The sequence below is a fragment of the Cryptosporidium ryanae genome, assembly GCF_009792415.1.
Source record: "Cryptosporidium ryanae isolate 45019 chromosome Unknown contig_5, whole genome shotgun sequence".
Lineage (NCBI taxonomy): Eukaryota > Apicomplexa > Conoidasida > Eucoccidiorida > Cryptosporidiidae > Cryptosporidium > Cryptosporidium ryanae.
The window spans coordinates 104133-130760 of record NW_027125531.1 but is presented as its reverse complement, the minus strand read 5'-3'; the positions used below and the strand labels follow the sequence as shown (position 1 = coordinate 130760).

The 26628-nt window shown below is 39.6% G+C and overlaps 10 protein-coding genes across 10 annotated transcripts; 6 read left to right on the top strand and 4 right to left on the bottom strand.

The window, feature by feature from the left end:
- Positions 1-471: 471 nt before the first annotated feature.
- FG386_002714 (vacuolar ATP synthase subunit b) lies at positions 472-1950 on the top strand (the record flags this gene model as incomplete). Its single annotated transcript, XM_067342163.1, has 1 exon — positions 472-1950. The coding sequence occupies one exon, from the start codon at positions 472-474 to the stop codon at positions 1948-1950; it is 1479 nt and encodes a 492-aa protein (XP_067197768.1).
- Positions 1951-2878: 928 nt separating this feature from the next.
- FG386_002713 (protein kinase) lies at positions 2879-4195 on the bottom strand (the record flags this gene model as incomplete). Its single annotated transcript, XM_067342162.1, has 1 exon — positions 2879-4195. One exon carries the CDS (start codon positions 4193-4195, stop codon positions 2879-2881), a length of 1317 nt encoding a protein of 438 aa, XP_067197767.1.
- Positions 4196-5769: 1574 nt separating this feature from the next.
- On the top strand, positions 5770-6426 carry FG386_002712 (uncharacterized protein; the record flags this gene model as incomplete). The annotated part of the gene is made up of 1 exon (XM_067342161.1): positions 5770-6426. The coding sequence occupies one exon, from the start codon at positions 5770-5772 to the stop codon at positions 6424-6426; it is 657 nt and encodes a 218-aa protein (XP_067197766.1).
- Positions 6427-6527: 101 nt separating this feature from the next.
- FG386_002711 (uncharacterized protein) lies at positions 6528-7187 on the bottom strand (the record flags this gene model as incomplete). Its single annotated transcript, XM_067342160.1, has 1 exon — positions 6528-7187. The coding sequence occupies one exon, from the start codon at positions 7185-7187 to the stop codon at positions 6528-6530; it is 660 nt and encodes a 219-aa protein (XP_067197765.1).
- Positions 7188-7698: 511 nt separating this feature from the next.
- Positions 7699-8466, bottom strand: FG386_002710 (uncharacterized protein; the record flags this gene model as incomplete). The annotated part of the gene is made up of 1 exon (XM_067342159.1): positions 7699-8466. One exon carries the CDS (start codon positions 8464-8466, stop codon positions 7699-7701), a length of 768 nt encoding a protein of 255 aa, XP_067197764.1.
- Positions 8467-9724: 1258 nt separating this feature from the next.
- On the top strand, positions 9725-11146 carry FG386_002709 (DNA polymerase delta2; the record flags this gene model as incomplete). The annotated part of the gene is made up of 1 exon (XM_067342158.1): positions 9725-11146. The coding sequence occupies one exon, from the start codon at positions 9725-9727 to the stop codon at positions 11144-11146; it is 1422 nt and encodes a 473-aa protein (XP_067197763.1).
- Positions 11147-11840: 694 nt separating this feature from the next.
- On the top strand, positions 11841-18242 carry FG386_002708 (sacsin like HSP90 chaperone domain; the record flags this gene model as incomplete). The annotated part of the gene is made up of 1 exon (XM_067342157.1): positions 11841-18242. The coding sequence occupies one exon, from the start codon at positions 11841-11843 to the stop codon at positions 18240-18242; it is 6402 nt and encodes a 2133-aa protein (XP_067197762.1).
- Positions 18243-18853: 611 nt separating this feature from the next.
- FG386_002706 (sugar phosphate permease) lies at positions 18854-21163 on the top strand (the record flags this gene model as incomplete). The annotated part of the gene is made up of 1 exon (XM_067342155.1): positions 18854-21163. The coding sequence occupies one exon, from the start codon at positions 18854-18856 to the stop codon at positions 21161-21163; it is 2310 nt and encodes a 769-aa protein (XP_067197760.1).
- Positions 21164-22497: 1334 nt separating this feature from the next.
- On the top strand, positions 22498-25722 carry FG386_002705 (uncharacterized protein; the record flags this gene model as incomplete). Its single annotated transcript, XM_067342154.1, has 1 exon — positions 22498-25722. One exon carries the CDS (start codon positions 22498-22500, stop codon positions 25720-25722), a length of 3225 nt encoding a protein of 1074 aa, XP_067197759.1.
- Positions 25723-25768: 46 nt separating this feature from the next.
- Positions 25769-26548, bottom strand: FG386_002704 (Yor006cp-like protein; the record flags this gene model as incomplete). Its single annotated transcript, XM_067342153.1, has 1 exon — positions 25769-26548. One exon carries the CDS (start codon positions 26546-26548, stop codon positions 25769-25771), a length of 780 nt encoding a protein of 259 aa, XP_067197758.1.
- Between the last annotated feature and the right edge of the window lie 80 nt (positions 26549-26628).

The window sequence follows — 26628 nt, the reverse complement described above, 5'->3', positions numbered from 1 at the left end:
TAGGGCAATAGGCAGTGGCAATACGATTAGTAGATAGGAAGGGGTGATACAATACAGGCAGCGTGAATTAAGTTTATTTTAAATAGCAATAGGCTTGCGAAATAGGGCTTTGGTTTTTGCGGTAAATTAAAAATCAAGGGATCACAGGCCCTGGTTAAACAGGTAAACAAATACGTGACAGGCATTATTAAATAAAAATAATATAAAAACAAGAGGGAAAAGCTTTTTGGTTTTGGAGGGAAATTTTTTTTTTGATAACATAAAACACAAAATAAACGGATGTTTTCGTTTCCTCTTGTTTCTTAGCGACAGTGTAGTTTTTTATTTTATTAATTAAAAGTCGAACCAAGGCGAGGACATATAATACTAGCAAAACGATTAGAGCAGTATCGGGAGCAGTCTGTATACACGAGAACAGTGTTGGAGAACAAGAAAAGTACAAAGGCGAGTTAAAAGAATATAGACGCGAAAATGGCAAACTCAAGTCAGGTTTGTGAGGCCAATGTGGCAGCGGTGACCAGAAATTACAATATAGAACCGAGAATGGAGTACAGAACGGTGTCTGGAGTGCAGGGTCCACTTGTTATCTTGGACAATGTTAAATTCCCAAAGTATAATGAGATAGTTAGGTTAACATTGGGAGATGGTTCCGTGAGAGAAGGCCAGGTTTTGGAAGTAAAGGGAAGTAGAGCGGTGGTGCAGGTGTTCGAAGGTACAACAGGGATAGACAACAAGTCATGTAGAGTGGAGTTTAGTGGTGATGTGTTATGCATGCCAATGACGGAGGATATGTTGGGGAGAACATTCAATGGGAGCGGCAAGCCAATAGACAACGGTCCGGCAATATTCGCCGAGGATTACATTGACATCAACGGCAGCCCCATAAACCCGTATTGCAGGGTGCATCCAAGAGAAATGATTCAGACGGGAATATCGGCAATAGACGTTATGAATTCTGTAGTAAGGGGTCAGAAGATTCCGCTGTTCTCAGCGGCGGGACTTCCGCATAACGAAATAGGTGCTCAGATATGTCGTCAAGCGTCTTTGGTGTCGGGGAAAGATGTAATGGATCACTCTGATGACAACTTTGCGGTGGTTTTCGCCGCAATGGGCGTTAACATGGAGACTGCAAGATTTTTCAGGAGGGATTTTGAGGAGAACGGTTCAATGGAACGTGTGTGTCTTTTCCTTAATCTGGCAAATGATCCAACAATAGAGAGGATTCTAACGCCGCGTCTTGCTTTAACCACGGCGGAGTATCTTGCCTATGAAAAGGACCTGCACGTGTTTGTAGTTATGACGGACATGAGTTCGTACGCAGACGCTCTTAGGGAGGTGTCCGCCGCCAGGGAGGAGGTTCCGGGCAGGAGAGGTTATCCCGGCTATATGTACACGGATCTTTCAACTATTTACGAGCGGGCGGGCAGAATTGAGGGGAGGAACGGCTCAATCACACAGTTCCCAATATTGACAATGCCCAATGACGACATCACGCATCCGATTCCTGACCTGACTGGCTACATCACGGAGGGACAGATATTTGTAGACAGAGCTCTTTACAATCGCCAGATATATCCACCGATTAATGTTCTACCTTCCCTTTCTCGTCTTATGAAGTCTGGTATTGGCGTTGGACACACCAGAGAGGACCATCCCTCCGTTTCCGACCAGCTCTACGCGAATTACGCCATTGGTCAGGACACGAGAGCGATGATGGCCGTCGTCGGAGAGGAGGCGCTTTCCTCTGACGACCTCCTCTACCTCGAATTCACGAGCAAGTTCGAATCCAAGTTCCTCACCCAAGGCCCGTACGAGAAACGCGATATATTCGAAAGTCTCGATCTTGCATGGGAGCTTCTCAGAACCTTCCCTGAAGACATGCTTAAGAAGATCAAGCATGACCTCCTCCAAAAATACTATCCTAGAGACGGTTGCATTCAAGACAAGTAAGTAGCGGTTAGACACGAGGCTCATTTTTCATCGGGGCGGAGTCTGTGAAACAGGAACTAGAGGCTACTGCGGGTAAACGGCGCTAGCCAAAGCGGCCTTGTTTTCACAAATATAATTATAATTTTAGGAAACTATCTTTTTAGCAGGAATTAGAACAACTAAATTTCGTCTGTCCTCTTTCTTCTCTCTTTAAGGCAAAGAGGCGGAAGGCAGGCCGAACTGCCGACTCGGGCCGGAAGTCGTCAGGGGAATGCGGAACGCCCCAGTCTGCGTGCTCCGAACCACACGCCGAATGATCCAGTTCGCTCAGCATGCGCATGCAACTCCGGCACATGCAGATGTGCAATACCACGCATGCATGCAAGGCCGAATTTCCAAGTGGACAGTAAGACGTTGACCGGCAGAAACAAATGCGGGTTGCGTTTGGCAGATATTTCAGCTTTAGTGGGGACGCAGTCCGCCTCGGGGCACGGTGATGGCAGTCTTGTACGTGGTTGTCCGCACGCAGTGCGGCCTTAGATACACGACAGAAAACAGGGCGTGTTCGGGAGCGGACCTTGGACACTCCTGCGACGCGGCCGGTCTTGAATCTAAGGTCGGGTTTTGTTCGGGGGAGCGAGTGGGAAGGCCGAGACTGGTGGAAACGGACGGGCAGATAAACATCTAGAATAAACACGTCTAACTCTACTTGGAAACATTTCGCGATTCTAGTTTAGGAAAAGTAAAACGACGCAAACATCTTTTCATTATTCACTTTAAGAAAAGCAACTTTGCAGGTAACCCAATAGGTTTTGTGGATACGTAAGTTGCGAGTTTCTTTGGAAGTAATCCAATATGCTATTTTCAGAGGTAAATGCCATAGGATAGTTGCGACATGGTGCTTTGAGTAACATATTTAAGTGAACAGTTAATCATTTAATACCCATAGTTAGCGGCATTGCCTGCAATTAACACCGCTATTTAACCATTTTGACTCAAGCAACTGCTTAGCAGTCCAGCGAGATTCCGGATCTGGATTGAGCAGACTGAGAATAACGTCTTTTCCTTCGCTCGAAAAACTGGGGTTGTTTGGAATTGTTAGTTCACATTTCGCAATGTTGGAAAACAAGTCCAAGATGTTGTTCCCTTGAAAGGGAAGCTCGTTAAACAACCAACACCAAACAGTGACTCCCAGCGCCCACATATCCGCAGGACGTCCCAGAAGTTTGTTAGCGTTCCCGTCATTGTTGTCGTCGTCGGAGTAGAAACTTAATTTACAGTATTCTGGTGGAAAAAACGCATACGTTCCCTCAGTTCCAGATACATATTTGCCCTCAATGAGGTATTCAGCCGAGTTGAAATCAATAAGTACAATGTCGCCGTTCTCGGCGAGAAGCAGGTTGTCTGGTTTAACATCTCTGTGCGCAATTCCAAGTTCGTGTAGTTTGCAAAGAGCAGTGGCCACACAGTAAACGAAGTGTTTAATCCCATCTTCTCCAATTTCCCTTAATCTGGGATTCGGCACATAAACTAGCTTGTTTCCGATTTTGAATGGCGAATTTAACTCGTTATCGCCGCATTCGTTCCCGTTATTTTCTAAGTCATCGGCACTTCTAACCAAAATAACAGTTTCCGGTTTGCCGCCAATGTCATGCCAGTGGTTGTATCTCGAGTATGGACCCATTGTCGGTCCCAGCGGATAAAAGTCGTATATCAAGTAAAATTTGCCAGAATTCAAGTTGTTTTTGCTGGATTCAAGTACCTGGTGCAGCCTCACTATATAGTGTTTGTTTGGATCGTGTTTTGACAGGTCCTGGAGTATTCTTATCTCGTTCACGACACGGTGCAGCTGAGTCTTTGTTATTCCGTTCAACGAATAAACCACGTTTCTTCTCATTAGCTGTGGCTTTGAGTATATTTTTATGGCAAAAAGTCTCCTTAAAAACATTATCAGTTTCCTCCTCTCTATTTTCTCCAAATTGTCGTCCGCACCCTTCAAGTCCTCGAACTCAAATTCCCCACATGAATCTTGCTTCCACAGTTCCACCTTGGGGCACTGGCCGTGCAGAAGTATTTTCAAGTCTATGTAACTGCAAACTCTGTTAGGCTTCTTATTTACAAGTTGCAGGTTTGGGATATCGTATTTATCAAGCATATCCAGCACTTTGCGTCTGACTTTGTCGTATTTGTCGCATTTCGAGTACTTGACTATTTCTTCCGTTTGTATTAGCGAGTATTCAGAATAGTCACCGTTTCTGGGGAACATTATTTTGGGGTTACCTGTAGACAAAACAGCAATAGACTCAATTTCTCCCGTGTCCAGATTAGTTGGTTGAATTGGTACTGTGCCGTACTCGGGCTTTTGTTTCGTTTCTTAGTCAAATATAGGCCGGATTTGTGGAGATCTAAGAGGACAGGGGAAAAATGCTTGTTTCTCAAGTGCGGACGAATGAATATAAGCGACCTATACCTATTCGCGCACCTGATTCCAACCCTTGCCACCAATTGTCCTCAATTCCCCGTCTGCATCCCCCTGGAAACAAATTCTGCAGTGTATCCGCTCACTTGTGTTGCTCAAACTACTACTACTTGGATTTGTAGGAAGTTACGGGTTGTTTATTGTACCTCGTGCTAAGCTCGTCTTTCACCTGAGTAATAGCCTTTGTTGACGAGTTGTTTCGTACTTATGAAGCTTTTTGTTACATAAAATTATTTAAGTGGCCGTGCTATTTTTTGCCAGTGGGGTTTATTTAGTAAATTATTTTTACGCCTAGAATGATTTGGCTCCCTTTTTGCTCAGAAGAACTTTTTGCTTTTTAAAAATTTTCTTCGGAAAAAAGCGACTTCTAGCCTTCGAAAACAAGTGTCTGGACTCCAACATCCTGTGTTTCAGAGCTGGTCGCTGGGAAACCTCTTCCAGGGTTCCACCAAAAGCAGTCCTGTGCCGCGAAGCAGGTAGACAAACATGGGACTGCCATCCGCAACCACAAAGTCCCCCTCTTTTTGTCCAGTCCCCTAATTGTCCACCAGCTGTTAAAACCCTGCCTCGTTTCCCGTTTACCTGCTCCCTCGCTCCTGGATACGAGAAGCAATGATCGGCTCTCGTCGCACCTGTCATGAACACGTGTGGACAGGAAAACCAGTCTTTGTGCGGAAACACAGACATCGAGAAACAGCAGGAATGGGAGAGGACCGGAAAAGAGGCTAAGCTTGCTGTGAAACCGACCAGAGCTCAAACTCAAGTCTTCGCAGAGTCTTCAAAGCTACATTGGGGCGGGAAACCGGGAGGGCGGAGAGGGACAGACCGCAGAAGCATCGCAGCGACTGAAAAACAAACCTCCTGTAGAAATACCGTCTGTCAAATTCAATTTCCAACTAAACGCTTCTTGCCATTCATCCCGAGAACCCCGACTTCACACCACAAATCCCAGCGAGCCCGCCGGCGCGCTGCACCACCGCTCAAAAGTTACTTTTGACCGGAGGGCTATGCAGGATGACGAGGGAGAACTTGTTATTCAAGGGGAGGTTTTGTCTGATTCGTGATTATTTTAACGTGATAGCGGCCGTTGTTTGAAGGAGCAGCGGGACGAAACTCAGGTTAGGTCTGGAGAGAGTGTAGAGTTGGACATACGGTACATGGGTGTATTTTTTCAAGACGCAGTTTATTGAGAGACCAGTGTACGACGGAAGTAGTGGAAGGGTGCGCCTACATTGAGTCAGTAGGTTTATGTGACGCGGAGTGATAGAGCTGAGGAGAAGGAAGACACGATCGGGCTTATTGAGTTCTGTCTGACAGCGAGAAGGAATAGTGGCGATTAAGGGGAAAGGATGTCAGATACAATGGAAATAGACAGGAAGGAGGGTGACCAAGATATGGGGCTGTGCGGTGAGAGCCAGGAGAAGGCTACTCAGAGCTACTTTAAGCCCTTAGCGGGGAGCGAGGTGGACAGAAGCAATGAGATAAGAAGGGTAATGGTTCCCGAGAATAGAATGACTCCGCTCAAGAGCCAGTGGATAAATATAGTTACCCCGCTGGTGGAGCACATGGGACTGCACGTCAGGATGAATCCGAAAAGAAGGTGCGTGGAACTTAAGTACGGGCCTGCTTGCACGGATATAGGTGCGTTACAGAAGGGAGTCGACTTTATAAAGGCCTTTATTCTTGGGTTCGAGTTACAAGACGCAATAGCTCTTTTGCGTTTGGATGACTTGTATGTAGAGAGTTTTGAGATCAAGGATGTGAAAAGACTTGCCGGAGCTCACTTGTCTCGTTGTATAGGTAGAATATCTGGGAGAGAGGGAAAGACAAAATACGCGATTGAAAACTCAACCAGGACGAGGATCGTTTTGGCCGGACAAAAGCTGCATCTTATGGGAGCTTTTCAGAATATTAAATTAGCGAGAGACGCCATCTGCAGTCTTATTTTGGGAACTCCTCCCGGAAAGGTTTACAATCACTTAAGAATAGTATCTAAGCGAGTACAAGAGAAATTTTAGATACGGCTTCAAATTGTTAGCAGTGATGATACGGCTGCAATCGAGTTCTCACTCTTTTTAGTAACTAACTATATGCTAATTGTATCCGTAAATGCTTTAATTTAAACCTCGCTGTCTAAACTCGTGACTTGGTCGTAATTGGGTTTGCCAACATGAATGGATGCGTGAATGATGACGAGAATGATTGAAACAGCCAGAGAAGTCAGCAAAAGAGTACCTGAGAACGTGAGAATAACAAGAGCTGTAATCGCAGCTACTGTGTAAAGAGCGGCTCTCTTACTCAGCGAATTGTCTCCGGGCAAAACCACCACGTCCGTCGGTCTGGAGGCAACAAAAGCTGACGAAAAGGTGGCCAGTATAATTATTATAAGCGAAACAGGATTAAGCATTAGTGACAGCAACGTCATTCCGAAAACAATTACTATGTAGTTTAGTAGAAAATAACGTATGTTTCTTTCAAGTCTGTCTGTAATTTCCTTTGGCTGAGAGACTTTTTGGAAAGAGGAGAGCAAAAAAAAGTCGTTTTCCCATGATCTTAGTTTCCTCTTCGCTACACTCTGCGCCTTATTTCTTAGTTGTTCGTATGTTTCCAGTATTTGCTGTACTGTCGGACCATACTCCACTGATCTCCCTCCTCCCACAACAGAAGGCATCGAACCTGACTTCAAGCTCGAACGAGCACTGTCCATTCTCGAAAAACCGGAACCTCCTCCAATTCCCCCAGAAATGTTGCTGTTTTCCGGGGAGTCTAGTGAGGACATCTGCTCCCTGTACATGCTGCTTTACTCCTCTCAACCTATATGTTCGTTTTACTTGTCTCCGAAGAGCGGTGTAATCAGGAAATAACCAAATAGTCAGTTTCGCGAATCTCGTTTCCCCGTGTCCACTTCGCTTTTCTTCTTTTCTAACACATCAAAGTGCTACCCTCGGCGTTATGCGTATTCTACTCGAAATCCCCGTTTATGCACACATACACAGGAGTTTAGACCGAGTCGCAACCTATCTTACGTCCGGAAAGATCGAGGTCTCGTGTACTCGTTGGGTTATCCGCACTTGCCTTTTCTTCCGGTTATTCCTTTTAAATCCCTGAATTAAAATTCTATTTAACAATTATTCCTGCATCTTAAGTAAAAGTGTCGCGCCGCCAGACCCCACATGGCGCTCTCATAGACTCATTTTGTGGAGAACAAGGAGGTAAGTTGCCAACGGCCAAGGACTGAATTGGTGTGTATTGTGAAAGGGGAGGGGGTATTAGAAACTCCAAGTGACTGGTTAGCTTCTGCTTGTGGCTACAGGCGGCCACGGCCAGAGTTGCACGCGACCTTGAACAAGCAAATTCCTGATATCTTCGTACTTGGATGTGTAAATCCTTCCCTTTTGAATGTCTATCGTTTGCTCCGCTTCATTTTGCGAATCGGAGCTGACTCCTAGAAAATCCACAACACCCTTCATGTCGTCGTTTGAGTTACTATTGTACAGACAGTCCTCAAATTGCGTTGCGGATGGGTTGTAACGCAGAGACCCGAGTTCTAGATGAGCGTTATCAACGGAATCCTTGCATTGAAAACGGACAACTCTGTGGAAAGAAGGGGCGGGAATCGGGACACTGTTGTCAGATGCCAGTGTGTTTTTCATTTTAGAAACCACATCGTCCAGATATCTCCACTGAATTTTTGAGAGCTTTAGCGCAAAAGTTGCTTCTTCTTCACTTATGTTAGAAAAAGAAGATCCTCCGTTTCCGTTCGTATAACCTTCGTCGTACGTTTCAGTTACCTCCCTTTCACCTTGGAGCCTTGAATTCGCTATTGAGAAATCGGGATACTCTGATATTTTCAAGATTCTTTGTCTCAAATACATTCTAATTGCACAGCTTGATCTGTATATGTGGATGTTTATCAAGTCGTTCTCAATTCTCTCGGTAATGTCACTGTGGCTCCGTTCACTCTTCATTATGACCTGCCTTTGTTTTTCCTTGTTTATTGAGTAACAGAGGGATTTTATTTCATTTTCATAGTATTCTAGCAATTCAGGAGACACCATTTCATTTATCCATCCCTAACAATAGTGACCTTATTTATAGAAACTTTGAGATACGAAAAGCCAACTTACTGAGAATATTGTTTCGTGAGACTTCCTCGTTAAGGCCAATTCTTCTTTTCCAGTAGCTCCTAGGTTTTTTGCAGCATAGATATTGTCTATGTAATCCAAGTCATACGTCGGTATATTGCTTGAATCGCAGTTTTCTAAGTGTTGTCAGTTAATGTCTGTCCAAGTAAAAAAAACAGTTTGTGCTGTGAGAGGTAGACTTTGGAAACGAGGGAGAGTCAAGGACGCGGAATTTACAATTATCAGTCGTAAGCTAAGTGTCCTCCCTTTTGTTTCCACAAGATCGAACCTCCTAGTCGCACACAAAACAGAAAAAAGAAGAACCTACCTTTCTCCAAATTGCGCTCCCCATCAGCATAGTCCATTTTCGCTCAGTTAAGTGTGAATATTAAGCCTGTTCGAAACAAGCAGTATCTGGTTATGCTCGCGTGTTTGTAAACGAAAATGCACACAAAGTAGAGTGGGAGGAAACGATCCAGTCAGGCAACTTGTTTTTATGTAAAAAATTAGTTTATTCAGCCCGGTGTCTTTTATTCAAGTGCAGTTTAACCGTTATTTGAAAATTTTAACCTGGTTACTGCTCTTTTGGCGGGAAAGCGTGTTTTGTGATTTTATATATTGCTTGCACCTCTGTAAATGAAGCAAGAGAGGTGAAAGAGGAGGGAGTCCGCGACACAAAGCCGGGTGTTTTATGCTCATAGTATGCGGAAAAGAAAGAAGCCGTGTCCTTTTTAAATTTTACATGTTTGTGGGATGTGAGTAAACCGGTTTCCGCCAAACTGTTCACGCGTCTGAGCGAATAAATGTGAATTGGGATGGAATGCAGTAAGGAGGAAACCAGGTTCAGCGGAATGCCATCCATTTGTGTGGATCCGTTGATTTCGCTGAACCTGTCCTCCCCTCTTCTCAAAACAAACTTAACCTTGTTTTTACTCGGACACAACATTTTGGCGCCAAGGGAGCAACGAATATAGACTTGTATAGATGAAGGGCCCCTCTAGGTGATATGTAATAATGTAAATAAAGGAGAGACAGCTGAATGTAAATTAAATAAGGGATAGAAGTGAAGCAAAATAGGTTGCGTTTGAGACAGAGGGTGGCTGTGTATGTTGCCTTGCGTTTAGCTGGACGGATTTAGAGCCGAACGAGTTTCTTGAATTGGCGTATTAGATACTAGTTACTTGCTTATCAAATGGACACGGATGAAAAGGAGTTTAAAAGACCAGAAATTAATTTAGCAGATGAGTGTGGGAGGTTCAAGGTAAATAAATTTGACTTTCAATATCAGTATTGTCATCTTTGTTTTTCAAGATTCACAGGTCTGTTGCCATTTCTCCAAGAGTCAGCACGGGTTAAGTGGGGTTGCTGCACTTTTGAAGACTTTGAAAATGAGTGTGAGGCAAATTTTAGGGCAAAGACGGAGAGTGGAGGCAGGATACCTATAGTTAAAGAGTTGAAGGATATAAAAATAGACGTGGAGTGCGTGGTTATTGGGCTGGTAACAAAGGAAATGAAGAAAAGGCCAACTATATTAGATGAGTACCTTCAGGACATTTACAATTCCAGCAGTGAGGGTGACGGTGAGGATTACATGAGTGAGGATGATAAGATTTATATAGAAGACAGTTCCTCCAGGGTGCCATTATTGATTGACAGCAGTATAATTGAAAGTAAGATATCTGCAAAGGAGTTGTTATCTGGAACTGTAATTGCATTAAGGGGACACCAAATATCGTGTGGGGACTTTTTAGTTAAAGACTACGCATTCTCTATTGTTCCGGAGAATATATTAATTAGAGAAAACAACTTAATAGACTCAACTCTGCCGGTTTATGTTGGTTTTATTTCCGGAATGAGCATCGGTCAAGACAAAGAGAACTCGCTCTCCTTACAGCTCCTGAGGGACTTTATTCTTGGAGTTGGGGCATTTAATGACGAACAAAAATTTGTATCTTCTAGAATATCTCAGTTAATAATTGCAGGCAACTCGATTCAGTTATTAGACACAGCAGAGGAAACAAATACTGGAACTGGGACTAAACTCATTGTCAACAGTCAGGTCCTCTCAAAAAGACTTCAAATATTTGATTCCTTTATATCACAACTTGCGTCTTGTGTTTCGGTTGCAATTATGCCTGGAGATGAAGACCCGGTTCCAATTTCACTGCCCCAACCTCCATTTCAACCATACATCTTTAAACATGCAAAAAAGTATCAGTCACTCGTGTCGTTCACCAATCCGTGTTTGTTTAGAGTTAATAACGTCAGGATTTCTGGCATATCTGGAAAAACTATTTCAAAAATATCGTTTTATACTTCATATAAAGATCCAATCGAAGCTCTGAAATTTTGCATTTTGTCTAGGAATCTCGCTCCGGCTTGTCCGGATGTAATACCATGTTATCCTTTTTCAAATTATGACCCCTTCATTCTTGACTACCGCGACAAAGAATTCCCACACGTAATATTTGCTGGAAATCAACCCAAATTTGACTCCTACAAATTTCCAAATGATGGGCCTGCCTGCTTCACCATTCCAAATTTTTCCGCAAATCCCTCTATTGTGCTCTTGGACATCAATTCCTTTGAGATAAAAACAATAACTTTTAATTAAATGGTAGTTTTATTCGCTGTGCCTTTCTTAAATGTCCTTGTTGTCCAATTAACTTTTATTCACCCTTATAATGACATCTTTTCCACTCACACCTCGTTTTCACTAGCTAATATAGGAAACCCCTGTCTTGGCTCCGAACTTGCGACCTTTGAGTCGCTATGGCGATCACTTTATTACATGCAAACTGTTGTCGATACCGTCTCAAGCATTTAACAAAACTCCCGCGCAAAGTAACACGGTTGTTTGATGAACATAATAAACTTTGGAAAACTGCTGTAAAATCGTAGGGGGAATAAAGCGAATGCGATTTTAATGGTTTGCGGTTTACATGAAATCTAGAGCGGATGAGCGTGGAATTTACATGTGTGAAGACTTGCTTGCGAATTTAGTTAGATTTAATTAAAAGGCAGACTTTATAAATTTTTCAATAGGCTTTTCATTGACGGGTTGTAGCCCTCTTTGAAGTTTTTAAAGGAAGATTTGAATATAATTTTTTATTAAAGCCAACTTTTTGGTCAGGGAGCGAGTAAACAGGGTGGTTTCAGTGGGCAGAATGACGTGTTGATGCAGATATCTGGCGACTTAATAGGGAAAGTCAATACCTACAATAGAAACAACGTTCTGGTTTTCTCACTTGTAAAATAGGCCGTATTTACTGGAATAATTAAGTTATACGTGAGGTTGTGTGTGAAGGATGAAATCTGAAGAAGCGAAGGAGCATATAAATGAGATAAGAAGGAACTTATTTCTCTCAAATGAGTTGCAAAGAGAGAGACAAGATAGGTTTATTTGTATACTTACTAACGAACTTTACTCCTCATTTGGCAGAGTTTTGTTTGAAATACTGCAGAATGCAGACGACTCTAATTTCATTGAGAATGATAATTCAGATTTCAAAAATAATCCTAGAATATACATATTGCTTAGATGGGACTGTTTGGTTGTGCATATAAACGAGGTCGGAATGACGGCAAAAAACATTGAATCCGTATGTGACATAGGAAATTCCTCAAAAAAGAATTCTGAATCGAGATGCTTCACAGGCGAGAAAGGAATAGGTTATATGTCATTTTTTAAAATAACAAACAAACCAGGAATATACAGCAGTGCCTATTCAATAAGATTTTCAAGTGAACCAGATGAGGAAATAGGTTTAAGTTACATAGTTCCAAAATGGGAAGAGGAGGAGGACTTTCCAGATGTTGTTAAGACCATACACAATAATGTATTAGAGTATGGTGTTCCGTGGATAGAAAAAAAGACAAGTGTGAGTGATTGCTGTTTTTCAAAGGGAACAGTACACTTTCTTCCGTTTGGGAATGACAAAAAAAGGGTGTTTCCAGCACTATTATCCGCTATACACGAAACCTTCGTTCCAGATCTCCTCCTTTTTTTGAGAAATATAAAGTCAATAGTAATTGATGTTGAGCCAAGAAGAAACTCAGGATTTTGCTCGTCAGACAAAAATGTGATTTTTCCATTACTAAGGAGGACTTTATTTGCGAACGTTTTAAAATTAATTCCAAGGATATCGGAATTAGTCAACCTTTCTCCAGATAAGAGCGGAATTGAAGTTGACCCTTTTTCCGACATAAAAGGGTTTGAAATTGTTAATTTGGAGGTGAGGCAGTTTGATGAGGACGATTTAGACAGCACCAAATCTGAACTGCTTAGGGAAGGTTCCGTTTCCTCGTGCTTTATGATCATTAATTGGAGCATTAACGCACCTACCGAGTCTGCGTCTTTCATAGAAGATTCATCTGTAATCAGAGATAGAGTCTCAAGAAGGTCAACGAATTGGTCAATTGCGTTACCATTATATCATACAAACAACAAACGCGATGTAACTTTGGAAGAAACAAGCACCAGTTCGTCTAACAATGCCACGTTTTCCTTGGGTTCTTCTGTTTTTGGAAAACAGAAGAGAATAAACGGCAAACTATTTTGCACATTTCCGCTAGACAACAAACTGCATATTCCATTCCACGTTAACATACAAGACTTAATATTGACAGCAAACAGGGAGAATTATATTGTCGACAATGAATGGAACAAATACATTTTGAAAGTGGTATTTGAGAATCAAATAACGGATCTTATTGCCAGTCTTATTAACAATAATTACTTATATTCCAGAGTGATACGGGCGATTAACCAAGAATATTCTCTATTTACCACCAATGTTTTGCTTGAGAAAAGCCTTAATTGCGACAAAATAGGCAGTGAATTAAGCTCGTACGATTGTTGCGAACTAAATGCCTCTGACCTGATAAAATTCAGCTGGATTCCTGAAAAATCAAATGAATATGACTCACCATTGTCGATTAAATGTGCAAGTGAACTCTTAAACAGACCATTTATTTGCAAAATAGATGGATCATTTTGCAAATACGACCAGGTTTATCTAAACATTCGAACACCAGAGTTGTGTGTGAAAGCAAAGAGCAACAATGACAATCACTGTTTAATTTGTAAACTGCATATTGAATTGTTAAAACAAATGAACTTTGTTTTACCGGTATTGCATCCTGTGTTAGTATGTGGGCATACATGCATGCAATTTGCGGACACAAAAGCAGTACAACTACTAAGATTAGTGATATCACAGTCAATTTTGTCATACAACATAAAATACATAAGCATTTTCCGTGTGTTAAGTTCGAATAAGGTAAACGATTTATTAAATAGAATAAGCGACGACACAGTATTTTTATTGGTGTATTATTACTTGAACAATGAAAAAGAAGAGAAAGATTGGTTCTGTAATTTTGAGAATTTTTGCTACAACTTGAAAATAATTCCAACAGTCAAAGGCGGAAGGGTAACTATAAATGACTTAAGAGCTAAAAAAGTGTTTATTCCGGAGGAGTCATTTACGGAGTACTGGAAAGCGAACAACTACGATGACTGTAGAGAAATAATAGACAATATCTGTCAGATGGATTTTTTTAACGAGAGAATTTACAATTTGAGTGACTTCAAGATGAGGGATTTCATAGAAAGCGTATTTAAAATTGAGGTTATAACGAAGAGTAGTTTTTATAAATGGATAATTGAGGAGATTGACCAACTCATAGAGAAGGTCTGGGAGTACGCAGTGAATAAGGACATACAAAGGATATTATTGAAAATTACGCCTCTTATAATAGAGGACAAGAGCCTGGTGGATTCGGATTTTAGGGCACTGATGAAGTTGCCGATAGTGGTTCAAACCTATTCACCTTCATTTTTGAAGGCATTAATGTATAACAAGGACCCACCGAAAAGCTATGCTAGTGAGGAAGAGTTGTTAAATAAAGACAAGCTTGCGAGATGTTCATTCATGAATAATCGGAAAATTTGTGGAGACTGTGGCTCCAAACTTCAGTTACAGGAAAACAAGTCAGAGGTCAGAAATATGGTTCAACCAACTTCTGTTTCACTCAGGATGTCACAGGTTAGCAAATCACTGACTTCATTGTTGACTCTGCACTCAAATTGGGAAAGATCGAAAAAGAATGCTTTTAAAAAGAATGCCACTAATAAGTCAAAGCATGGAGACAACACCGGTGTTGATGAGAATAACAATACTAACCAAAATTTTGAATATAAAGGGCTAACTATAGTTCCACCACTATGGCCACCAGTAGTTGAATGGGTCTTTTCGAGAGTTTGTGATAGGTTTAATTTTGTTGAGATTTCTTCAGATTATATTGTGCAAAATCCCTCAACGGGAAGTGAGTCTGATTTAAATGATCAATATTTTAGGTCATTTATGAACAAATTCATAAATTTACTTGAGCAATGGTATGTAGGCTGCAATTTTGACAGATTGCCACCAAAAACTGACTCCGTTTCGCTAAGCTGGATGGTAGACAATAACACATATCCTTTAAGTTCATCGAGTTGCTTTTACTGCAAACATCTAATATATTTAATGAGGGCAGGTGCTTTGATTCAGGTTGCAAATGAATATTCGAGACGTTCATATAGCTCATATTTTTTAGACAGTGTATTGCCAGAGTATTCTTGGATTCCGATTTCACTAAATAGTAGAGACTACTATTGCGCAGATAAAGGTAAAGATGCGAAAAGTGGCGAGAAAATCAAGGATCCGTTGTTGAGTAAGCCAAACGAGCTAATCGTTCCAGATATAGAATTGGAAGGTATTCCGAAATACATATCGAGGACAATGCTAAATTCGCTTCCTGTCACACTCAGAAATGCGTACAAAGTACAGCTACCACACAAAGTAAATGAAGAAAGCAGGATTTCCAATAGATTTACATACAAAAGAATTGAGGAAGACGAAGGCGACGAGTTGAGAAGGGTAATAGAGACATTGGAAAATTTGGGTGTAACAACACAAATTTCGACAGCGTCTTTAATAAAAATACTAAAAAGTATCAAACGAGAATTTGAAAGTGGAGGCGAAAGTATTGATAGGATCAAATGTTGTTCTTCAACAGGGTTGTTTTTTCCGGTTGAGTCGGAAATGGACCATTTGACGGAGTTGGCTTCTTTTGGTTTTGGTGTAACAAGAGACAAATTATTGCAGTCGGAGTGGTGGAAAGCGTTGTATAAGGAGTGGATGGATATCAGTGAGGAAGAGGTAATTCGTCAAAGTAATAAAAATAATAACGCGAACAAATCACTTATAGATACTTTGTGTGATATATATCAATTAATAGGACAACAAAGTGATTTTGACATTTCACTCGATTTAAAGAAAGCATTTTACAAAGATTCGCTTTTGTATATTCCACTAATGAAAAGTACAATTTACAACTGGGTAAATGTTGATTACAACACAATGGTTTGGTCAGATCCATACGATTTTTTCCGTGGTACATTTATGGTATTTAGCAAGTTCATAAAAAAGGAAAGAGTAAAGGGCCTGATGCCATTTTTTCTTTCTCTTGTATCGGAACAACCTATACATCAACATTACGCGTATTTATGGCTGAAAGAGTGTCCTAGTTTATTAGAAGACGAATCAAAAGAAGGAAGAATAAAGTTTGAATCTTTTATAAGCGTATCAATCAACAAGTTTGTTGATATTTATTGCAAATTCAATTTGAGAAAAAAGTCTTTGTGGTGGAAACGGCTTTGTGAACATGGCAAAGTGCCAATAAAAGGCAGGTTGAGGTTTTACAATCGTGATAATTGTTGTTTGGAGGACATTTACATTAGAAACTATAAACACGATCAATTTACCATACCATTAGCTTTGACTCCAAATACAAATTCTTATTTTTTTTATAAGGAGATATTCAAAGTGAAGACATTATCAGAGTGTTATAACATAAAACATAGAACAAGATGTTTTAGCAATAATAAAAAAGCGATATCTAAATTGGGAAATAAACTGTGGCTAACACTAGAATTTTGGGGAACGTTTATACTGCTGCTTAAATACAAATCATTGGATGTGTATTTATCTATACTGACAATATTGAATGATAAAAAATCGGCAAGCAATTCAAAGGAGGAGATGCATGATGAAAATTTATGCGAGTATTGTATTTCTGAAGATGAGATGGTTAGCAATTTGTTACTTAACTCATCTTACGTTCCTTTTGAACCCGTAAAGTACAGTTTTATTTCTGGAAATAACATAAACTCAAGTTACGATGAAGTTTCAAGTTACAGTGACACTGGCAATGCAAATGGTATAGATGAGGGTAATATGAGAATTGCTATGCCAAATAGGAATTGTTATAGGGTGGGTGAAGTTTCGATGTTGTTGGCAGACTGGTTAGTTATTTTTATGAACACATTTGAGGTGGAAGTGAGTAATATAGAATTAGAATTCGAATTAAGGGAAAGAGAGAAAGAGCTGAATTTGCCAAAAAGAAGCATGACGACAACAGGGGTGCTATTTAAAAGAATCCAGGATAAAAAGTCATCAATGTTGTTTATAAATAAGAATATGGACAAAAGAGATCAATTGGTGGATTTGTATAAATTATTAATTGAGCCAATAAAAGAAAGTTTTGAAATAAGTAGGGTTATTGGAATTGATTTATACGAATTACTTATATTATCCACACAACAAAGAGTAATGTTGTTGCTAAAGCATTTCACAATATTTTCGTCAAACAGTTCAGTAAGCAAAGAGGATCAAGACAACGAGGAAAACATTAGATCTGAAACAATAGTGAAAGTGGGTCTGGAGTTTTTGGAACTTTGTTCGAGTAAAAATTGCATTACGAAGAAAGAGACAGAAACAAATAGACAAGAATTTTCGGTAGATATACCAAGTAGTGGTAAGGCATTGTTTTTGAGTCGAACAGAAATGACTAAAAACAATGTTACTTTGGATGATTTAATAAAGGGATATGTAAAACCAAACCCAATATCGTTAGTCAGCGACAATATAGATGAAAATGACAATCTTTTATCGATAGAGGAGGCGAACTTGAAAATAGGAACATGGGGAGAGAAAGTGTCATTTGAGGAAATATTGCCAAATATAATATCAAGAACATTTACCTTGAAGTCAATAGAGTTTGAATTAATTGAGGATTACTTATCTAAATATTTAATATTGAGTAACAATTTTGAAAAAGATGACTATAACATGGATTTAAATAATGATAATGGCGACATTTTGAAGGACTTAATTAGTATTCAAAACATGAGAATAGATGACGACAATAAAAATATTAATAAAACAGAAAAACTAATAAAGTGCAGGATTAAACTATTTAAAGAAACAGACGAAACCGTGATTAAATTGGTTTGGTTAAATTCAATAGATGAGAGTTATTTGCCGTTTGATTTTATAATAACAAGAGAATACATAAATCAGGGGGTGAAGATATCACAAAATAAGGCAGTTATACTTGCCTTAATAGAAGTAAAGACGACGAAATTACCTATTTGGCGATTCAATATATCTGGAAACGAGATTCAAGCATCCACCAGAACTGGAAATAACAAGTTCAAGTTGTTGTTAATTAAGGATGCGGGAACAGAAGAATCTCAGTGGTTGTTGGTGGACCAGGTGGATGACTTTATCAAGAGCAATTGCAAACTTATTAACGGCTTATTTGAGGTGGATTTTCACAGTAACAAAGAAGGAAAGTTTTATTTATCTGAAGGTTCCATATAAAATTATTAATTTAACGAACTTTAACGGATGTAATATTCACACTTTTTCCTCTTCCCACATAAAAGATCATTAGTAATATTATACCGCAAAAAAGACAATAATTAAAAATGGAGGTGTTTTGCCCATTTATTGATATTTGTTTTCATATTATTAATAATACACCTGAGTATTTGTTGGAAAAACAAAATACCTTAACGTAGACGGATGTGAGTTCATTTACAGATGCATACTCCCTGAACAAATTGGAACGAGTTGGATGATTTTATTTAATAATTAAAGTTATTAATGGTATTACAATACCATATTTGTTCAGATGAATTATACTTAAGTAGAGTAAAAAAGTGAATATTGGATGAGCAATTGTTTTAATAGATAAGTCTGATTGAGTATTTAAAGTCTTTTTTGAGTGGAAATAAGTGGTAAATGTAGTTAATGCGAGATTAGTAAAACTGTTAGTGTTTAATTGCAAATTAAGTGAGAATTGAATTGAAAATTGCTGGGAGAATACTTTAAAGTAATTGATTCAATATAAGTAATTCTTAATATATGAAATAAACTAACACGCTTTTGATATAACACAACAAGACAAAGTGCGTATGCCTGGTTCATGAATGAGGGACGCTTCAATACTAAATAGGGAATTCAATGACGGTTATTGTGAAGAGGAAATAGATCTAACAAAGGATGATATAGAGTTGTTGGATGGTTCGGAATATGACAAGTTTGGTGTAACTGGAACTGAGTTATTAGATGGGAAAAATTCAACTTTTTATTCTTCGCTTGAAAAAAGCAGTTTAAAATCAAACATTGACCATGATATGGACAACAAATTTTGCATATTGATGGATGGTGAAAGCACTGTTAACGAAGGCAGTTTTAAAGTGGGAGTGGTTACCCTTTTAAACAAAACAAATGGGAACCTAAGTGCGAATATTAGTAGATTGGTTTTTGATAAAAAAAAGCAGAATGAAACTAAAACAGATAACAAAATAATAGGAGGTTACATTGTTGATAATACAATCATAGAAAATAAAAGTAACAATGCTTATGCTGGACACTGCTATCCTATACTAAGTAAAATTTTAAATTATGTTAATACAAAATTGATAAATAAATTCCTTCCAAAGATGTCTAAGGATGAGTATTGTCAGTTCTTGTTAGCATATACGTCATATATGGTATTGTATTCAACTAGGAAACCATTTTCAGTTGTGAAGTTACAAATTCAGGACGATTTGTCACTCCCAACCTCGATGTTGGGTTGGATTGATACGGCGTTTTTGGGATCTTATGCACTGGGACAGCTTATATTACCCTCACTTTTTGAGTCAATAATGATAAATAAGTACCTGTGTTGTTCATTTTTGTTGTCATCCGTCTCTTCGGTAATATTTGGATTATCGAATAACTCGATTTCACTCTTGTTTAGTTGGTTTTTTAATGGTTTATTTCACGCTGGGGCATATCCGATGCTAGTTAAGTATTTAATTCAGTGTTTTGGTTTAAACAATAGAGGTAAGATACTTAGCGTTTGGACAACAAGCCAGCAGTTGGGAGCCATTATTTCTACCGGGTTTTCAGCTTCAATATGTTCTAAGTTGGGATGGAGGTCCGTATTTTACATTCCTTCAGTATTGGTATTTATGTTTGGCATACTTATATATAAGTATTTAAACCAACCGGCGAATAACTTCAAATATGAAGAGTCAGTCAAAATAATAATGATGAAAGACACAAATAAGAATAATAGAGACGAAGAGTATTTGGATTTTAGTTATGGTGATAATAATCCTATTAGCAGCAATTTTGCGGATGTTAAAGATAGTTATTGTGACAGTAACTTTGGAAGTTCCATGGATACAACTAATTGTAGCACTATTAGAGACAACTCATCAAATAAATTAGTGTCCTATTCAAATTCGTCAGTACTAGAGGGCATTTGTCTTGGGGATGAGGGAAAGGAGGATAAATTTAGCTTGGATTCTCCCAATGACAGCGGCGAAGCTGTTTCAGACGAATCTTTAGATGGTTTAAAAAAAAAACACCAAACCGGTTTAAATGATCGCAGTTTAAGTAAATTCTTTACTCAAGATACATACAGTTTAAGCTCAGAATTGTCACCTACGAAAAATAAATATAAAAAAACAGGAAATTCCGACAAAACGATAACAATGTTAGAGGAAAACGAAATAGAGAAAGGCGAATCTACTGAGGATTCATTGAAAAATAATTACAGTGAAACAAACGATTTGTATTGTACGTCCTTTAATCGTATCTATAATGAGGAAAATATAAGTTTATCGGATAAGGTAAAGTTACTGTTCAAAGTTCAAAACATATTCAACATTGCAATTTGTTATTTTTTGGTCAAATTGATAAGATATTCACTGTTGTTTTGGTTGCCTTATTATCTAATTAGAGTATTAAATTACGATCCGTCAATTGCCGGTTACTCTTCCATGTTGTTTGATATAGGAGGTATTGCTGGTGCTATTTCTGCTGGCTCCATTGCAGACGGTATTTTTTCTGGAAAAAGGATTATGGTAACATTCTATATGACAATCATGATATCATTTAGCATTATAAATTTTATCATTATTACTTCATTTAAAGCTAATTTTCTGATATTGTTTGGTATAATGCTCATGGGATTTTGTATTTCTGGGCCAGACAGTATTCTTGGATCTACTGCTACACAAGATATTTTGGACAATTCTGGTTTAAAAACCAAGTATATTGATTCGATGGCTACTGGAATAGTTAATGGACTTGGTTCCTTAGGAGCTGTTGCACAGGGCGCATTAACTGCATATATTAGCGAGTACTACGGCTGGAATTCGCTTTTTTCGTGCCTAATTCTGTTTTCAACAACCTCTTTTTTCATTTTATTGCCTATTGCCTTAAATAAAAGAACTCATTAACTCAACTATATGTTTGTGTTTATTGAAAACAGTCAACGACCGAATGCTTTAAACCAAAAAGTTGCGTGTAAACATTAGTGTATTCTGTAAATTGGAATAGTACAACTTCATTCGCGTAATTCAATAGCGATTTTTTGGTGGAATGGTAAGAGAACTGTCTTAACGATTCGCACTCATTTATAGCTTAGCTTGTGTTTCTATCATACGGAAACTCCCATTTCGTATTTTCTTGATATTAGAAAGGCCTGCGAGAGTAGAGTAGCTGTTTAGGGGAAGGAAGAAGGGTAGCTACGGCCTTCCGCTTGTTTTTTCATCGTTTACTTCCGGCTTTAACTCTAAATAGTCGTTTATGGCCGTCTTGTTGCCGGTATCACATGCAACCGCCTCAAACAGGGTGACGTGTCCGCGCCCCACAAAATACATGCGCACTTTTGCATACTCTATACAAGGGTCTGAGTTCGGGCTGGCGGGAACTGCGTAGTAGTGTAATTTATTAGTTTGCAAAGAAAGCAATTGTATATTTATGTATAAATAAAAGCCAGCGAGATTTGCAAATTTTTGTGGAACGGAAAGAAGTTCAAAAAACAACGCGTTAGGGCAACTTAAGTACTAAATGGGTTTCGACAAGCGGAATTTGATATGCAGTGTAAATGAGGATGGGGAACTGACTGTGATTAGTGAGAGTTTGTACAGCAGGTTGGTAAGTTATTTTGTTTTACGGACTGAACTGTCTGAGCACTGAAGCGTCAAGAACGCACGGTTGTCCTTTACTTTGGTCTTTAACGGAGCAAGCACTGTGGCAACTTTAAATTGAGTGTTTCAGGGAGCGTGTTGCTGCCTTCTTCTTTTCCACAAAGTGGAAATGGGTATCCTGCGAGTTGGAATACACGACTGTCTGACTCCACCATTGAAGTTAACTTTTAACTCAGCCTCTGAATATTACAGAAGATTTACTGTGCAGACATACCAACGCTAACCAAGGGAATTTTGGGCGCCATTAGGTATACAAGCGAAAGAATACAACAGAATGAATTACTTAAGAAAATAGTTTTGGATTTTTCGTCTGTGTCGCTTATATTGCTAGTGGATGAATCACTTATATATGTGTATTTTGCATGAGAGACAGAAGGTCATTTTTGGGAAGTTAGGGCCTGAAGGTTTATATGGCGATACATTGTGCTGTAGATAATTGAAAGGTGATAGATACAGGAAGGAAAAAACGTGATAAGTTAAGGTTACTTTGGTGCGATAGTGCCGATTTAGTCACTTTGTATTTGAGGCGTGCGAGAGATATGCTATAAACATTGGGAGATAAGCATTGTTTCACAAGTAAAATGGTTAAACTGGTGCAGACTCCCTATAAAGGTTCAAAGGTAGTTTGGCGTCATAGAGGTCCGAATATAACGTCGTTATTGACAAATGCATTGATCCCAAAAGAGAAAAACTATTCGTCGTCGCATTTGTGTTACAATGTGTATTCCTCTAGAATAATAGACAACGAGGTGGAATCTTGTATGAAAGCGTGTAGTGGGGCCGATTTGGGCATAAGAGGGCCAGTGGTTGTTCAAAAGTATGATTCAAATGGGAGTGGTCTGGAGGTTTTGAGTCTGGTAAGGGAGGAAAATGGCTGCGATTTAGGAGTTTCCGCGGAAAACACTAACATTAAATATTGTTTCGAGAGGATATTGACGATAGACAATGTGACGGAAAAAGAGATAAAAGACTTAAAGTTGCAGACAAGTTATGACTATTACGAGAACGTGAATAAGGGAATATGCGTGTATTTGAGGTCTTTGAATGAACTAGTCGTATTAAAGTTAAGCGTGGAGCGAGTGAGGGAGGGTTTAAATCATATTGAAAGGAAGTCTTTGCAAAACGGACAAAGCGTCAAGTACGAGGTAATAATGAAGAGCAAGGTTGACCACATGATTAGATCTGTGCTGGAGAACAATGAATACATGATTGACAGAGTGAAGTTCGATTCCGATACAAGCATATATGGAATTGCAGCAAGCTTTTACGATTATATGGAGGTGTCTGTGTTGCTGTCAAATAGGGTAATAATAAGGTTGTCTCTAAATTCAGGCAACGAGTTTAAAGTACTGTACAACTTGAATGACTGCTATAAGTTTGAGCAGGAGGTAATACAGTGCTTTTCTTACGGTTACGACTCGAATTCATATGTTGTAGGCGGAAAGTGCGTCTATATATTGGAGTTGGAGGAGGGGGTTTCCTTAAACTGTAGATTGAAAAGGGTGTATCCAAACAAGGACGAGGACGCCAATAAGACCCCTCGTGGCGAAAGCGAGTGTAACACGCTGAAGACAATGGTTTCTTATACCGAGAGACTGATGAAACTTCAAACGCTGAAAAACAAAAATACCTCTTACTTGAATGTAACGGGACTCGCAGTTCATCCACTATACCCGAACATTTTGGCATTTATAGAGTCGAGAAGTAGCAAGGTTGTTGTTATAGATTTGTATCAGAATTCAACAGTCCCACTATGCGAGTTTTCAATTCCGTTTACAGAGGCTCTTGGGAATTTAACATCTAGATTTAGATACATAGACTGGGTGTTGCAGAGGACCAGCAATGCAGACGAAGGCGTGGCGAAGACCAACAGCGGGATAGTTCTGCACTGCTCAACCTACCCAATGATTATATACTCGTTATTGACAATAGAATATAGCGAACATGATGTGGATGACCATTTTAATATTAAAGTAGAATTTGTGAGGGAGTTGGGAATGAGCAAATGGGACATAGAACAGGATAGAATGTACTATTACCCTCTAAGAACACAGTTGATTGAGTCATCTATAGACTATTTGGATAATATTATGGACAGGTACTCTATAGACGACACTTTTTTATCGCAGTATTTTCACGGTTACTCCGGAATTACCGTGTTGTCGGTTAGATACGAGGCAATAGACGAGCTCACAGCTTGCGGTAAGGACTCGGACAGCGACAAGGAGTTGATTTTATCTGCACAACCAACGTCTAAGCATAAACTGACCTGCTTAATTGACGAGAATGGCTTTGACGAAGATGCGGAAAGCCTGATTTTCCTGGCATTAAATAGCTGTGGAAGGGTCACGGAGGCGACGTTGGACTTTGTATACGATCACTGCGACGGTAAACATGAGAGAAAGAGTCAAGAAGAGGAGTTTTCAAGGTATTACGACAACAACATTAATGGCGTATATCTTTGCAGCGAATTGAAGGACGCACTGATGAATTTGTACGTGAGTATGAAGAGCACTAGTGTGGAGTGCGGTTATTTAAAGAGGAGGGCGTTTATAACCTATCCAAACAGCATAAGCAACGCTAGTGAGCAGGTAAACGACGAATTAGAGGTTAAGAGCGAGCAGTTAACTAAAAGAAAGTACTACAATTCCAAAGTGTATAGCGGACTGGATTTGATTAATTGGCTCCTCGAGGCGAGAGAATGTGACGTTAGTGAAGGGTACTCGGGAAAATTGCCTTCAATGCAGTTGCCAATTACAAATGGTTTTGACTACCACAAAGAATTTCAAGCAAAGCCGAGAATATTGTGGTCCGATGACTCTATACTTATTGGAGACGACAAAAAAGACCAGGTTGTGCACATTCCCTCTTTGGTGACACAACCATTTCCGTTGTGTTCTTGCAGATATTTTGAATGCAAGGATGAGCCAGAAAGCGAAAACGGTAGCTTTTTTGAGGAGGTGAAGAAGCCTGTTTTCGACGTTGTTGGATCAAAGGAATTTGAATACAATTACACGCTGGAGGAGTATTTGTCATTCGTCCCAAAAGAGGAACAAAAAGATAGGGGAACTCAAATTGGCGAGTGCGGAATTGGACCGGAAAAGACAGCCGAATCCGCGGATCCCGGAGACGGCAGGTTGAGGTTGACAAAAAACTTGGTGAGCGAAATGTCAGATCATGTATTCTGTTTGCCGTTATTGCCGGTTTCCAGAGAAATGGCGAATAATTATCTTGAAAATCGTCACTACGTTGGTGGAATGACAAATGATCACAAGAAAAGGAAGTGGAGAATATCAGAATCCTGTTCTAGAATAAGACAGCCAGGTTGTCTGTTGAAACACATTATTGCCGTTGAGAATGAGATTGAAAACTTGTCCAAAGTAGAGAAGAGATTCAGCGAGAGATTCGTTTTTAGTGGGGACGAGAGCTGGAATGAGAGTGGTAACACACCTGTTTGCAGTAATCTGAGTGACTTGAGTTGTGAATTGGATGAAAGTAACAGTCAGTCGTCCGTTTCAGACGTGGATTGCGGGGACAAGTTGCCGAACAGGGGGATATATATAAACAAAGAGTTAATAAAGTCGCTTATAGACTTTTGGGACGAGTCATGTGAGTACTACGGGATCTCCGAGGACAAGAACGACTTTAATGACGATAAGAAGATCGACCTATTGAATGACGACTTATCCCAGTGGCACAGCTATCCATATATTTCATTTGAAACCATAGACTCTAGTATAAGCGAGAATGAACAGACAAGGCTGTCGCTGATGAGTTACTTTGAAACCCAGTTAAGCAACGCGTAAGGTCAAAAGAACAGACAAAGCACTAGGAAGCCGATTCGAGGCTAATTTACTGGCAAAGGCCTTCGGAACCTACAGAATTGTCCTCATCACTCAACTCGTCCATGGAAGAGAAAAGGGAATTGTAGTCTCTTTTTTCCTTGTTCTTTTTGTCACTGTGGTATTTATCCAAATACTCATTCTCAATGCTGACGACGCAGTTGTGGTTATATCCGTGTTTTTTGTAAAGCGAAAATACTTCTTTATTCAATTCAAAAAAGTGAAGGCCTCCCTTAAATATTCCAAGCACCTTTTTAGCCTGGCTTTCGTACCCAAGCAAGTACAAACAGGAGGATATGGCTTCTGCACAGGACAGTTCATATGGCCTCCCATAGTGAGTTGAGTTTGTCGCCACCAGGAACGGCAAAAGTCTTTCATTTCCGTTGTGTATTTTATGAAATGGTATTTCCTCAATTTTGTTCCAAGAACAATCTATAACTCCTATTCCACCTTTGCTTACTATGTCCTTGTCTTCCAGAGACAGCTTCTTTTTGGCTCTTGGACTCAGTATGATCCCGGACCACCTTCTTGAATATCTTTTGTCGTGCTCAAGCCTTTTCGCGTACTTAAATCTCAACAACTTCCTGCCACTGCACTTTGATATATCGCACTGGCAAAAGTCCCATAATCCTATTCTAACTTGGTCTGTCTCAGGCTTTTTATCTAACTCCTCTTCCGACTTCCCAGCTCCGCAGGGATCCGGTTCCGAGTCGCGCGAACCTTCTGAAGAAGGCTCATGGCCAGTTGCCTCGTCCTCCCTCGCTTCAGTCTCGGGATTCTTTTTTGGCATTCCTAAAAACCTCTCGCTGCTCTCTTTAACTCTGGTCTCGTCTCGCTGGCTATTTGACGAATATTATGTCAACTTTCACC